At 44.5% G+C, this 15,298-nt stretch overlaps 1 protein-coding gene across 2 annotated transcripts in view; it reads left to right on the top strand.

Annotated features, from left to right (window-relative positions):
* Positions 1 to 14,091, top strand: part of GRIA1 (glutamate ionotropic receptor AMPA type subunit 1) — a 306,836-nt gene extending 292,745 nt beyond the window's left edge. For both annotated transcript variants that reach the window (XM_036240090.1, XM_036240091.1), the window contains exons 15-16: positions 4,782 to 4,916; positions 13,007 to 14,091. In XM_036240090.1, the coding sequence (XP_036095983.1) occupies positions 4,782 to 4,916; positions 13,007 to 13,207 (336 nt within the window). In that variant the 3' untranslated portion in view covers positions 13,208 to 14,091. The remainder of the gene's footprint in view (positions 1 to 4,781; positions 4,917 to 13,006) is intronic.
* The last annotated feature ends 1,207 nt before the right edge of the window (positions 14,092 to 15,298 follow it).

Here is a 15,298-nt window from a genome sequence, read left to right as displayed (position 1 = left end):
TTATTTCCTTTAAAACTCTTCCTTTGGGTCCATGAGTCATAAGCACCTCTGGGGACAGTAGGCTTGCTTTTCCTCTGACACAGAGACCCCGGCTCTCCAATGCATAGTCATTTGATACTCAGCTCACAATTAGAGTCGCCTGTGGAGACATCCACTTTGCCTTCAGACAGGTGCCTCTGTTTTGGAAAATCCCTCCCCCTTGGGAAGAGGCCTCAGCCTCAGCCAGTCCTTGGGTTCCATGTCTCCTTGGGTTATCTGCTGCAGTTCTGTTTGGAGGCAGGACGTTCTGTGGTGCGTTGTACAGCAGCCGGTCCCTGAGCACACACTGCTGAGGAAATCCTCCCCCACAACCCTTACTTTTGCAGGATCTGTCTTGCCAATTATTAGTACAATGGGCCAATTTTCATCCTGTGTTGCTCTTGGGGAAAATATGCAGGCTAGGGAACTGGCCTAGATTGGAAATGGAACAGCAGAAGTTGCCAATTAACATGAGTTCCTTTTTTGTATCCCCTAAAGAGGTTAGTCTCTAGGGAGAATTTATAAAAGGCATGATCCCAGGCCCTCTAGGAACTCTTTAGATGCCTCAAATCTCTTGAGGTTGGGACAAGTAACAAAAGTCACTTGGTGTAACTCTCTGTCCAGTGCTTGAATCCCTTAGGTACCTCGTCAGCTTCTTCCTAAAAACATCCATGTTTAAGAAACCCACCACCGTCCATGGCAGGGCATTCCACCTTTGTATAGTAGAAAGGTCTTCCTTTAGTTGAATCAAGTCTACCTCCCCACAGATTCCTCCCTAGTGAGTGAGCCTAGCCAACCACTCAATCTTCACTCCCAAGATATAACCAACTGCTCAGGAAAATGGTTCACAGGCCAAAACTATAAGCGTTGGAAAAACACAAGAGAAAGTCCACTATAGCAGAAAGGCTAATAGATGGAAGAGGGGTTGGCCTTTTCTCATGGCCGTGAAAGGCAAAGTCCGATTACAGAGTCAGAGAGGAGGCCTGCAGCAGCCCCTAAAACTCCAGTTGTACACACATCAGAAAATGTGTGTGCGGAATGGAGAGAAGAGCAGAAGTTGCAGCCTTGGCTGTGTAGGAGTTCACTCTCTCCAGGAAGATAAGAGGGAATGGGAGCATTTGGAGAGCCCTGAACTTGGTCCTTATTGAGCAGACCTTAGATGCTGGGCAGCACAGTCTCCGTGAGGGGGCCGATGTGATCAGCAAGGGCCTTGGCTTCTTCCCAGGACTTTCTACGTACACCATTCCAAAACCTTCACATTTCTCTGTCTCAGGCCTGGCTCAAACCTCCTCACGAAGACTCAAGCCAGCCCCACATTCTTAGAAGGGGTGCTGGCTCAGAAACACAGAGGGAGTCTGGGACAGTCCCCCATGCTGTGGGAAGAGCAAGAAAAAGTATGAAAAAGAAAAAAAAATCTCTTTCCACATGACGGAAGCTGCAAATAAGAAAACAGGTTAAGGAGAACAGATGGGGGAGGGGGCTCATCACCATAACAACCAGCCCCACAATTCTGAAAGATAAAATTTTTGTTTTTCTTTTCACCTGTCATTCTTCTCAGTACTGTCACTCGCTTTCCCCCCTCCTGGTGGAAGACAAGTTGTGACTTTTTCACTCCCACCAACAAGCTGCCTGGCTTTGGGGGATGCAGCTGCTATGGGATGGGAGGGGTGCTCAGAAGATTCAAATTCCATCTTTCCCCTGTCCCTGGTCCTCGCTGGGAAACTTGTAGCTTGCCCATGAAGCATGAACATAGCTGTTTGTACCCAAGTCCACAAGGAAGTCCCTTCTTGTAGGGGCACGATGGGCCTGAGGAGGAGTCAGAGGTCTGGCCCTTAAATAAAAAGACTGTTGTCTACACCTTAAAACGCTTCCTCATATTCCAACAGAGTGTCAAAGAGAGTCAGTAAGGGCAACTGAACAGAGGCTGTGGCCTCGGGCTTTCTTTGAAAGACTAAATTCAGTGCTGTCCCAAAGCTAATGGCACACATAAGGGACATACCGTAAAACCCTGTCTACATGTAAACTCCTCAGCCATATGGGCTAAGAAGACATCAATACCAGCCCTTCATGTCATACCCTGTCAAATCTAGACAACTGTGTTACATCTAAATTTGCTTTCTGATATTGGTGGTGATGGGACCCAGGTTCCCCCTCTATTCCAGGTCTTCCCTGACCCCTGCTACTACAGACCTGTGTTGGCATAAAGAAGGGTCAATAGCAGTGTGTGTTCTGCCAGAGGTGACAGTCCCAATACCATCTGCTTTCCTCTTTGTTCGTATGGGATATGTTCCTGCCCCCCCCCCCCCCGCCCCGCCTCTCTCTCTCTCTCTCTCTCATCATCTCCATGGGCCAGAGACCTTCAGAAGTGAGGGATGTTCTCCATATCCAGACATAAGAAAATGCTCAGTCATTAGACCTTCCTTCTTCTGCAGTTATATAGAATATGCCCTCGAGCCCCACTTCCATGTGAATATCTAGCTCTGCTTCCTTCCCAGATACACCAGAAGTGGACATTCCAATTCTACAGCCAGGGAGGCAGATGCTCTCTTAGGTTTTTTGTTTGTTTTTTTCTTCAAGATAGTAACAAAAGAAGATGCTCACCACTCCCTTATCCTTGGAAGCAGTCTATAACCAAGGTGAACTTGAAAAGATAATGAGGGAGGAAACAGAAAGAGCCTTTGTGTCCAAAGAGGCACGGTGTACTTCAGCTTCTGAAAGGCTAAAGTTTGCAAAGTCTGTAGGACTTGTTCTTTTCCTCCCAGCCTCTTACCTGCCACCTTCCCCAGGCCTGTTCCCCATCCACTCCCTCTGAGCATCACTGTCCCCAAACTTCTTTCTAAGGTGTGAGCTGATAACCCATTAACATGCCTCCCCACCACACCCCTAGCCCTATCCACACAGGAAAATTTTATAGGAACTTCTACTAACTGGGATTCCTCCAAGGACTCTAAATTATTCTCCAGAGAATTACAAACCTCCTGAACAACAAACAGGGAGACAACTTGAGCATTCTAAAAAGTCATGCCTTTTGGGAATGTACTTGTTCAACCAACTCTTGAACCAAGTACCATACTCATTTTTGCACGTTTCCTTTAGCAGACCATTACACCAGAGCAGAAGAAAGTCTACTCCTTTAAATAATCATTTCCACTGCTCCCAAAGCCAGAATATGCCTTGCCAAGTGTAACCCACATTCAAGAGCCATCTGCTTTAGCAACACAGGAAGCCACCAAAGGGGTGTGCTTTCGATAATCCTCCAGTTCTGCTAGACGAGGCTGCTTCTGGGGAGGGAAGGAATGCTGCTATTTACCAGCCTCGGGCCCACGCTCAGCCCTGCTGAATCCTGTACAATGCACCAAGCAGAACTAGGGCAGAGGCCAAGGACTTGGTCAACCACAGACCACTTTTAACACACCCAGATTCTAATAGACAGATGCCAAAGGAGTCCCTAGGGCAGGCAGCTCACCCTTTGTGTGGCTCGCCCACATCCCCACTTGAAAAAAATACAAGGAGGGATGTAAAAGCTGTATCTACCCAGTGCCATCCACCAACAAGTCATGGTCTCTGCCTATGGCACCTGAGGCATGCATTTGATTTTCATTCAATGAGAAACTTGCTGCACCTAGCAAACACCATAAGCAAAGGTGGTAGAGCCATCATGACCTCTGGGGGTGGGTATTCTTACAGGATTTAAAGATATTCCCTAGCCTGTGTCAAGAATTTTACTAAGCAGATTCCTCTCCCCCTGATCCACCACCTGCCACAATGACCACCAGCTCTGTTTGATTGTTCTCACCTCTTGGGAAGATGTTGTCCCTCAGTGCCCACTTTTGAACCCTACTGGAGGTGACAGAACTTAGGGCATGATCTCGCCAGACTGATAGCTTTTCTCAGGCTCTACAAAAGTAAGCTATGTCACCTCCTATTGGACATGGGTACTTGCCCCCAGGCCCTTAGAAATCATGCACCCTGCTTCATGACCCTCCTCATCCAAAACCAGAGCAAGATCTTTTACTGCAGGCAACAGATTTCTAAATTCAGCCACCTGAGTCTGCCGACAGCATTTTTTAGCAAGCATCTCCAACAGAAAAATGACACCAATTAAGCACAATTATTAGGATCTAATAGAGCCATTTTTCTGCCTCAGTGCCTTTTTGCTATTTCAAGCCACACACCCCCCCCCAGTTTTTTCTCCCTAAATTAGGACTCAGAGCAGTACGTTAAAGATATACATTGGTAGATCTTTATGATATGTACAATAACTGTCTTATTAAATTGAAATCAAATGCACATCTAAGGGAAAATTCATTTTAAGTACCAACTCTCAGAAAAATGCTCAGAGACATAATAAGCAAGGCAAATGTGTTGCTGAGCAACAGAAGGGATTGGGGGCAGGAACTGAGCTGAAAATGAAGGGACAGTTTTCTGAAAGAATGGGGTAAGCTCAAGGGTACAGATCTTGGTAGAAGCTGCCCTAAATTTATTGTGGTCCCTCCCCCAAGAACAAGTATTAGGGAGGGGGGAAATGTAATTATAAATTAAACATATTCATGGATGCTTGGAAAATTGTTATATATACACATACATTTTTCTGGGGAATGTTTTATACTCTGTCAGTAAATAAAAAGCCTTTCTGGCTATTATGAATGTTAAAGAGGGTGTTGGGGTTGAGTGTATGTGTGTAAAATGCTGTTCAATGGTCTCTAGCCTCTTGGTTCACTTTACTCTGTTCCCCTCCCCCCTTTCCCTCCTCCTCTTCCTAGGACAAGACAAGCGCTCTGAGCCTCAGCAATGTGGCAGGCGTGTTCTACATCCTGATCGGAGGACTTGGACTAGCCATGCTGGTTGCCTTAATCGAGTTCTGCTACAAATCCCGTAGCGAGTCCAAGAGGATGAAGGTGGCATCGTCTTCCCAGGCCTTTTTCCACCTGTTGCGTCATACAGCCGGGTTTCCCGGGAGCCCCTCTACTAGAAAGGGTGGGAGTAACAGGAGGTTGAGGTCAGCCCAAGACTGGGTGCAGAAAGCTGCTATGAGGAAGGTGACAGGGAAAGAGGCAGTTGTGAGGAAGGAAGGAAGGAAGGAAGGAAGGAAGGAAGGAAGGAAGGAAGGAAGGAAGGAAGGAAGGAAGGAAGGAAGGAAGGAAGGAAGGAAGGAAAAAAGAAAAGAAAAACAGTAAACATAAGTCCCCTAAGAACTAACCACTTCAGCCATAGATCGGTGGTAAGATTAAAAGTTAGGAGCTTAAATGTACAGTGAACACAACATGAGGCAAGAGTGATCACTACACAGGTAGATTCTTGCTGAACTTGCATTAACAGAAATGTAGCTCCCAATGCAGGGGAGAGGGTGTTCTACCCTCTGCAAAATGGACGATCTTACCATGCTTGGTGAATTGGGTCTTTTCTTTGGCAAAGAACATCATGCACAGAAAAGGGTAAGAAGATTAATTAGACAATCCCAAACCACATCAAATATAGCCAAAGGCAACTAACTAGAGAAGAAAAGAATTATGGAGGATATGAAAATGATCTATAAAAATATGAGGACTTTCAGGCGGGAAAGAAAACAGACTAGTTCTGTAGGGTCCCAAACTATACAAGAACTAATGACCAAAGACTATGGAGAGCAGATATTACCACAATAAGGAAGATCTACTTTTCTTTCAGAGTTTTCTGAAAATGAGATGGACTGTCCCAATAAGTAGCATGCACCCCATAACTGGAGGCATACAAGTAAAGGCTAAATAACTCTTGGGAAGAATATAGATTCAAGTATCCGAAGGGAGTTGGATTAAATGTCCTTCAAGGCCGCTCACATTTTATCATTTAGCTTCAATAAGAAAATATGTATAGAAGTGGTAATCATGTAAACAAAACCATGAGCAAGACATCCTGAGGAGGCAGAGAAGACGGAGAGGAAACCTGTGACCTTTGGCACCTTCAACAAAGAATGACACAGAAAAAGTACTCAGTGAAGAAACCTATAGTATAGATAAGAAGGCCCATAGCTATACAGAGGGAAAAAAAATTTAAAAAGTCTTCCAGGAAGAAGCAGAAATTGAGGAAGGACAAGTGGGATTCAAACCAACAGAAGTAGAGAGAAGGGCAGTCACTCAGAGATATGTACCCTAGGCTGTTACCTTGGCTTGACTAAACTAAGAATATTTATTAGTAGAATTTCCTCTCCTAGAATGCACCCTAAGATGCCCATTTTACAACATTCAAGCACTCCCAAGCTCAGCACACCCACTACTGAGTCATGGCCATAGTCTTCTGCCTAGCCCCTCCCTGCTTTGGGCCATCAGCTCTTTACTTACCTTAGAGAAGACATTGCTGAACATCTACTTCCCCTGCTTGGAAACTCTCTATTCAATTCCACATACAGAGACTGGAAGTTGCGGGGGGAGGGTCTTCTGTCCTGGCATTCAGCATTTCCACATCATGGCTCCAGCCTACTTTCCCCTCTCAGGCAATCAGCTTTTCTTACCTACTCCATGCTCCAGCTGCCCACCACAAGGTTCCCAGTCATGTGCATACTTCCCACTTTTATGTAGGCTGATGCCTCTCCCTGTCTTCTGCCCCATGTGGCCCATTGAAAAGGCAACTTCCTTAAGATATAATGACAGGGACAGTTAAGGGATGGTGGCGTGATGGTATTTGGCCAGAGGTCCTAGAAACACCTCAATCCTAACTTTGACCAGCTCACCCGCTACCAGATTCAAGGACAACACACAGCAAAACCATTGGCCTTAGACCCTAAAGCCCAGTGTAGATCCCCAAGGAGTTTAGTGAAACACAATGAGGTCTCCTAGAACCTATACAAAGATTTCTTTGCCTATTACATCCAATATATAAGACTAAAGACTCTTCTAACTTACTCTCCAAAGTGAGGAAAGGCCACTTGATAGGGAATGAGGGGAACAGGAGAAGAACTGAGTGAGCTGCAATCCTTATAGCTCCCCAAAATCCTCCCCATGGACCATAACCCAAACCAGTGGCTCAGGATCGCCCAGTACCCATCACAGTAGCACCTTCTCACTGCTCTGACCCTCATTTTGCACAAAATGGAGCCATTGGTAGATTATATAAAAAGAATGAACATAAAGGGCTTGGGAAAATGCCTGGACCATAGTAAGTCCTCCATAATAACAATGGTAACTGGAATTTATAATAATATTTCTTATTATTATTAGTGGCCAGTTACAGCCTTCTTAAGACTTTTCCTTTTATTGCCACTACTTACATGTCCTGGATTTTTTTTAGCTATATAGATTGTGAGTTCCTTAAGGTAAGAAGTTGTGTCTGATTTCCCTTTGGACATCCCACACACATAGGGAAAATATTAGTAAAATTCATGGGAATTGTATCTGGAGGAAAATTTTTCTTGGAGAAAAGGTAAGGGAAGGGAAGAAGCTACTGTTATGTTAAGCAAATACAACCACCAAAACCACCTGGCCTGGAAGAACAAACATTATCTAAGGTGGTTTAAGTCCCATCTGTTTGTGCTCATAGAATCTGATGAGACCAGGCATCCCCCAAGCAGGAAACCTCTTGGATTTTCAGCCTTTGCTATGGGATTACCATGGTCCATGCCAAATAGTGGTGCCAGGGTGATCAAAGACTGGGATCCTCTTGAAACTGGACTGTGTAGACCTTCACCACTGAAGTTAGTCTTCAGGTTAAGACAAGAATATTTAGAACTAGCCACTGAGTCATGCCATAACCTCTAGGAGGCATTCTCTCCTTTCCCTTTACGAAGAAGATGTTGAATTTCTTAGAAGCCAACATCAGAATCTCTTGGAATAATTAATCCAAGGTCTTTCACCACAGTCTTCTATAACTAATTCCATTGGTTGGCATGCCTTCAATCTTCCAATTGCAGAAAAGATACTTCTACTGTCTTTATTAATCAACCCAGCCCTTAATTTTCAAAGCTTTATCAACTCCTCTCTTACCCAAAGTAGATAAGTGGAACACATTCTGCTTGCCTCTGACCTTCCTGCTTTGTAGTTCTCTTTATTATTCTATACTTTGCCTTCTCCAAAGGCAGTTAGCTCTTTGTGGAAGTGCAGCCTCTGCCCTGGCCAGTGTGGCTCAGTTGGTTGGGTGTTGTCCTGTGCACCAGGAGATTGCCAGTTTGATTCACAGTCAAAGGCACATGCCCAGGTTGCAGGCTCAAACACAGATGGAGGGCATGCTGGAGGCAGCCAATTGATGTTGTGCTCTCACATCAATCTCTCTCTCTCTCTCTCTCTCTCTCTCTCTCTCTCTCTCTCTCTGTCTCTATCTCTTTCTCTCTCTCTCCCTCTCTCTCTCTCTCCCCCTCTCTTTCCTTTCCCTTCCTCTCTCTAAAAATCAATAAACTATTTACAATAAAGAAGAAGTACAGCCCTCCAACCTCACCCAGAGGCCTACATTGATGTGTCAAGGAGTTTTAATGAGAACCTTCCTTCTTGTTTCTTTCTTTGATCACAGTATTTGGTGAACTCTTAAGACCTTGAGCCCCTAAACTTAGTCAGGGACAGCCTCCCATTTCTCAATAGTGTTCAAGGATCCCTTCCACACTCTGGATAGAAAAGCAAAGGAGAAGAAGAGAGGGCAAAAAGGAGAAAGAACGGAAGGAGAGAGAGAGAAGAAAGGAAGGGAAGAAGGGAAGACATCTTTTTAGTAACTTCCCTATTCAAAGTGCTTTATACATTTTTATTAATCTTGTAGTGGGTTGTGCTTCCAATCCTACAGTTGAATAAATAGGGGTTCAGAGAAGCTAAATAGCTTGTCTTAATGAGGTCATGCAAACTAGGAGCTGGAGGAACAGAAATTAGACCTCCAACATAGCTTCTGCAAAGCCTGGATTCTTGGTTCCAGCCAAGCCACTTCTAAATCACTCTCTCCTCCCCAACCACGTCAGCAGATAATTTGAGCACCTACGATGTGTCCCCTCAATTCCCAGCCACAGTGCACAGACAAATAACATGCAGCCCTTATCCGTAGGTTTTCCTATCCTAGTTGTTGAGGCCATCTATGATATGTAATCCTTTGCTTGTGCATTGTTGAGTTCCTTTCCCTTTGATGTCACATGAGCAGGACACAGAGTGTCACAGGGAAAATGCAAAGGGTACTCTGCCAGCATTTTTTCCACAAAGACACACCGAGCACCACTGTATGCTAGGCATTACTCAGCACTGGGGATACTGTCAGGGTCAACACAGACACAGCTTCTGCTCTCGGGACACTGAGAGTTTGATGGAGGAAACAGAAAATAAGCAAATACACATGTTCAATGAGTGTTATGAAAAAAAATGCCCACTGCTATCAAGTCATGATCAGGGAGTGGGGACCAGGGCAGGTCAGAAAGGCTTCCCTGAGAAGGTGATGTTGAACAGATGTGAAATATGAAAGAAACTAACCCGGGGAAGAGAATAGCTGGCAAAGGATGCTCAAGTACCAGGGACCCAAAGATCAGAACTCTTGCCCAGAAATCGGAATAAGGCCAGGGAGACCAGGATACATGTGAAGTATGAAAGAAACTAACCCGGGGAAGAGAATAGCTGGCAAAGGATGCTCAAGTACCAGGGACCCAAAGATCAGAACTCTTGCCCAGAAATCGGAATAAGGCCAGGGAGACCAGGATACAGGGTGACTGAGGGAAGGGAAAAATGCGAGAGTTGGGGACTCAGAAAGGGATTCAGGCAACCAGAATATTTGTGTATAATTTAAATTGTCATGTAGTAGCAAAAATATATAACCTAAAACAAATTTCAAATTGAATACATGCTCAGGTCCTCCACTTCTTCCCTCGGCCTGGAAAAAACAGACCAGAACCTGAGTTCTTAACTGATGTGAAGGACAACCAGGGTCTTTATTATTCACCACCTTGCTCCCAAAGGAAAATAATCCTCAGCCTCCCCCGCCCCCAGGAAAGCCACTGACCTTTCATAATTGCATGTGGCTGAGCTAACACGGGCCATGTTTAAGCCACAGCAATTGAGGCTTTGCACATTTCCGTGGAATTAATGAGCAGCTGAGAGACTGGGTAATGCAGGAAGGGGGTGGGTGGAGCATCCACCACAGCAGGGGTCACTCTGGCTCCTAGCACATGTGCAAGGATGAGGTCACTACTGAGGTTTGAGCTTTTGTTAGGATGTTCTATGCCTTGCAGAGGCTGGGCAGACTTTTCTTAGAAAAGCAAGCAGCTGAGAAGTCAGGGTGCATAAAATGAGTCTCTGAAGAACCAACTTTGGACTTTTCATTCACGCTGTTCTCCCTGGGTAACAATTTCAAAACAACAACTCTAAGGGTGAAATTGAAGAATAGCTGGTATGCCAGAAATGGGCAAGGGAGAATCACATTCCCCCCAAGGCAGGACAGGGAAATGGCATCCGCTTATGACAACTTAGCTACAGGGGGCAGGGAGAACCACAGTTAAAAGACACTAGACCTCATAACTGTAAGCTTAAGCGAGTCAGTCTTAAGTCCTCAGTTTCTCTGTAAAGTGAATGAAATAAACAAGATCAGTGTATTTCAACCTTGCTTGTATATTAGAATCATCTGGGGAGTTTTCAAAATTCAAGATGTCCAGGCTACCCAACACACCTATCAAGTCAACAGCTTTGGGATTAGGTCTCAGCTTCAGTGGGGTTATTTTCTCCAAATTCCCCAAGTGATTGCAGATGTGCAGCCAAGTTTGAGAACTAGTGATCTAGTCATTTTTAGCATTGCTTTCCATTCCAAAGTTTGGACTCTATTCATCTCTTCTCCTGAGATCCCATAAATGTATAAGAAAGGAAACCAGTAAGCAGGCAGTACCCACCACCAATAGGTGTATGGAGTCACTGACCTCAGAGAAGCCCTCAGCTTCCTTGGAAACCAATGCTCAATGACATGAGCTTAGAGGGTTTTAACCACATCAGGCTGTGTTCTCTCACAGTCTGAGAGGCACCAATCTTCTCCTTTACGATAAATTCAACAAGTACCACCAACTGCGATGGAATATTATGGACTGTGTGAAACCTTTTGAGAAACAAAGCCCAAGGTCATCAGTGTGAACTTTAAATTTTTTTTTTAATTAAAGGGATGTGGCAGAGAAAAATCATAGAAGATAGACATTTCAAGCTAATCGATAGACGTTTCCATGTTTTACAGACACATACAAAGTTATTTTCTTCTCAACATTTGTAGGTGAGAATAAGTAACCATTAATTCCTCATGTTTTCATTCACTTTTCCCCCATCGAGCATCACAGGGATACATATTTGGCCTTGACTTAGAAGAATGCAATCCAGGTCAAACTTCCTCTTCAGTAAAGAACAACCAATGCAGAATGTAAATAAATCAAATCAGGGGGTTGAGGATGAGACAGAACCAGTGTAGGTAGAGCATCATATGGGGCAAACTTGTCTGAATCATTGATTTTAAAAAGAAATAAAAATGAAAACCATTGCCAATTGCCAGCAATAAGAAGATATTCCCATCGAATATTGCAGAAAGAACAAAAATCAGGTCAAAACTGTCCTGTTTTTGTCTGCCCGGATACAGTAGGTAGACTGTTCTCTAGTGTGGCCACTAGAATCATAGCAATATGCAAAGGAGAAAGTCATAGAATTTTAAAGAAGGATCCTAGGTGGTTGGGTTTCCTTAGACAAATTCAAGAATATTGATTAAGCATCTAACTATAAGCTGGTCACTCTGGGAGATAGTTGAGGAATGAGAAGACATGGCTCTGGCCCCCTCCAGATAGTTAGGTCCCTTAAAGAAGGTGGAACATATATACCTGGAGCAGAACCATCACAAGAGAATGTATACTGGCTGAGTTCTAAGGTGAGGGGCAGTATTGCTGGCGCAGTCTAGGGTGGCTTCAAGAAGAAGGTGAGAACAGAATGCTTCTTCAAGGGTGAGTAGGTTTGTTCTTAGAGAAAGAAACCTCTCAACTTATAGACAATTCCTCTCCTTTAGGTTAATTCCCACCAAGAAACCAAACCCCTTCTCAAAAATTCTATGACTATTTTTTAATGGGAAGTTAGAGTGACAGGAAGAGATAAGGGTTTGGATTTCACATCATAAAATTTCTTTCTCCAAAGGAACTCGGAACAGAACCCTCCCTCTTGTCCAGTAGGTTTTAGTCCCATATTGTGTTCTTGAACATTCCACCTAACTCATCTGATCCTGGGGTGATTGTTAGAGTCCTTTTCATATCTAGAATTCCAACATTCTAGAAATCACAAAGCTTATTAGCACTGATCAGAAGTGCAGGTGATATGTGCTGATGGGAAGCACTTGACAAATAATGATCTTTGTTTGCAATGTGTTCACATTTTCTTTGTCACATGCTCCTTTCCAGTTACATTTTGCCTATTGTATTATCCAAATAAGTCCTACATTCCCTTAACACATGCTGGTAGCAGCGGAATAGCATTTTCCCTGAAGTAAATCGGAGACAGTTTTTTCATTTTAACCCTTAATTTTTAACATTTCAAATAACTTCTCACACAGTGGTATCACTCTTGCTAATAAAAATGTGTAGGTACATAGGAAATCACATTTTATAAACATGGAGATTTAAATGGTCTAGAGAGATAAGGAGACATGCACAGGGTCACACAAGTGGTTAATGTCAGAACCAGGACTAAGCCCCATTTCCAGAGCTCTTCCACTTGGTTCATATTGCTACATTTATTATCATCAGTACAATCATAGAACTATTCCACCTTTAGAAAACACAGAATATAAGAACCAGAAAGAACCTTAGAGATCACCCAGTCCAGAAAACCTCAGTAAACAGAGAACATAAGGTCCAGAGAGGGGATCAGATTTTCCAGAGCCAAGCAACAGTTCTGTGAGTTCATGGGAAGTCAAACTTAGCATTGCAGATTAGGAAAGGATGTGGATGGGGAAAAGGATAGGGGTGACATTTTAAGTCCGGTGTTGACTCATTCTCCTTGACAATCATTGCCAAGGACCTGGGGAAGAACCCCATGGTCCTCCTGAAAAGGGTTTCTGTTTGATCCCACAGCAATCCATCAATGAAGCCATACGGACATCGACACTCCCCCGAAACAGCGGGGCAGGAGCCAGTGGTGGCGGTAGTGGAGAGAACGGCCGAGTGGTCAGCCACGACTTCCCCAAGTCCATGCAATCGATTCCCTGCATGAGCCACAGTTCAGGGATGCCCTTGGGAGCCACAGGATTATAACTGGAGCAGATGAAGACCCCTTGGGGAGCAGGCTCAGGCTCCCCCAGCCCCATCCCAAGCCCTTCAGTGCCAAAAACAACAAAATGAAACGCAACCGCCACCAACTACCATGACCACAAGGATGATGATTCAACAGATTTTCCTGAAGAACTGAAAACCATTCTGCTATCTCTTTTCCTGTTTTGATGTTCTTTCACCCTTTTCCGTTGCTCAGTAAGGATGATAAATCACACTGCACTGCAATAAGGGGAAATAACCCTGTCTAATAGAGCCTGTGTCTCTGACAATGGAGTCACCAGAACACTAATGAGGAAACTGTACTATTTTCTTTTAATTCGGTTGTTAATGTGTCTTAGTGTGTGCAATTTTTTTTTTTACTAATATTCATGGTTTGCAGGTTCTGTTAGGCTCCTTTCTTCTCCTTACATCTTATCCCCAACTCCCTATTCATTCCTCTTTAGTTTTCAATTGGAGATTTAAGATTTTTCCACCTTAAAAGCAAGCAAAAGGAAAAAAGCAATCTTCAAACTAATTCACCATTGGAGCTCCCCAAGTTACCCTCCAGTTCATGACCCCAGGCCCTGGATGGAGACGGAGGCTGCTGAAGGAATGAGCTGCCTTCCCCAGACAGAGCACTGCCTAAGCACTGATTGAGTTGAGAGTGCAGGTGAAAAGCAACTCAGACCAAGGGTGGCGGAGAGGGCAAAGGCAGGTGTGCACTCAGAGGAGGACTCATGAAGTTATTGCTGGAAGCCCAAATAAAGCTTCCTTCAATGTGTAAGAGCCATTTCATAGGCCTTAGATGGAATGGTGTATTTCTTCACAGAGTCAACCTTGGCCCCAAGAAGTATGTCCTTCTGACTACGCTCAAGCCCAAAGGCACTCTGCTGGCTGAAGGGCAATTGGCCTCCTGAACCAAGTAGAGGCTTGGGAATAGCTGACAGCCAGGACGATAGCACCCATGATTCTCGCTTCTCATCTGCGTAACATCTGAGCAGGAGCCCCATTGAGGAATAGACTCTTTTTCTCTTCAGAGCCTCTGATATGGGGGGAAATGCTATGCAAGATAAATGCAAAAGAAAGATAATGAAAGAATTTTGGAAAGGAAAGCTTCATCAAAGCCCACAAGCAATAGAATCTTCCATGGTGTGCCCTCTCTTAGGTTTGAGAGGCTGAATATGAAGCATAGGGTTTTGCTGACCCAGGGAACTTGGGTTTTTATGTCCATACAAAAGTGTTATTTTAGCATGTGGCAAGATAACATTCTGTCATCTTTAGAAAGTAAAATACCCAAGACTAAATTACTTGAAGGAGAAAAGGGAGATGGATTAAATGGTAACGACATTGGGTTCTTAGAATCCCTGACCCCAACTCTTAAGCCAAGGAGGCAGACCCTCCCCCTGGCTAAGACAGAATGGAAATGTTATATTCCAGTGACCAGAATCAATACACCCAGGATTGTGACTACAAAGCTGAACTAAAGCAAGGCTGGAGAGGTGACAGGGCTCGTGGAGAGAAGCCCACGCTGACTGCAACTTTGGTTGGGAGGGTGCAGTTCCTAGTACATGGCTTTCTTGGAGATCCCAGCTCTCATTCTTGGTGCAATTGGCTCCCAGCTCTCCAGCAGCCATCTCCTAGGTGCATGATTCAGTGCGTGCCATGTGTCATTAGCTTTTATTGATAACCATATTCTGGCTTGTTCCCTTTCCCCCTACCTCTATCCAGTCTTCTACACTAGCGGTTATCATTAGCAACTGACAAACTAAAGGTTTCGGAGCCTGCCTATGAGTAGGCACAGCATGATTGATTTCATCTGTGGATTCTCTCAGTGGACACTCACCGTCTCTATGTCCCTCCCATTCTTCTTTCATCAGCCATAGCAAAGAACCATCCCAACATCAAACGCTTTGCCCTTTCAGCTCAAGTGCTGTTGTTCCGTCTCTCTCATGTCAACGTGGGCATGGTACATGAAGCAGGACCCCTCAAGATGGATGATCACTTTCCACTACTGTCAGCTGATGTCCTCCCCAGCCCCTGCCCTCTCACCAGATTTTTCTCAGCCCACTGCAGAATCTGGTATGGCCCACCATT

The sequence above is a fragment of the Molossus molossus genome, unplaced genomic scaffold, assembly GCF_014108415.1.
Source record: "Molossus molossus isolate mMolMol1 unplaced genomic scaffold, mMolMol1.p scaffold_m16_p_4, whole genome shotgun sequence".
Lineage (NCBI taxonomy): Eukaryota > Metazoa > Chordata > Mammalia > Chiroptera > Molossidae > Molossus > Molossus molossus.
The sequence above is the reverse complement of the archived record's forward strand: the minus strand, read 5'-3'. Positions and strand labels throughout refer to the sequence as shown.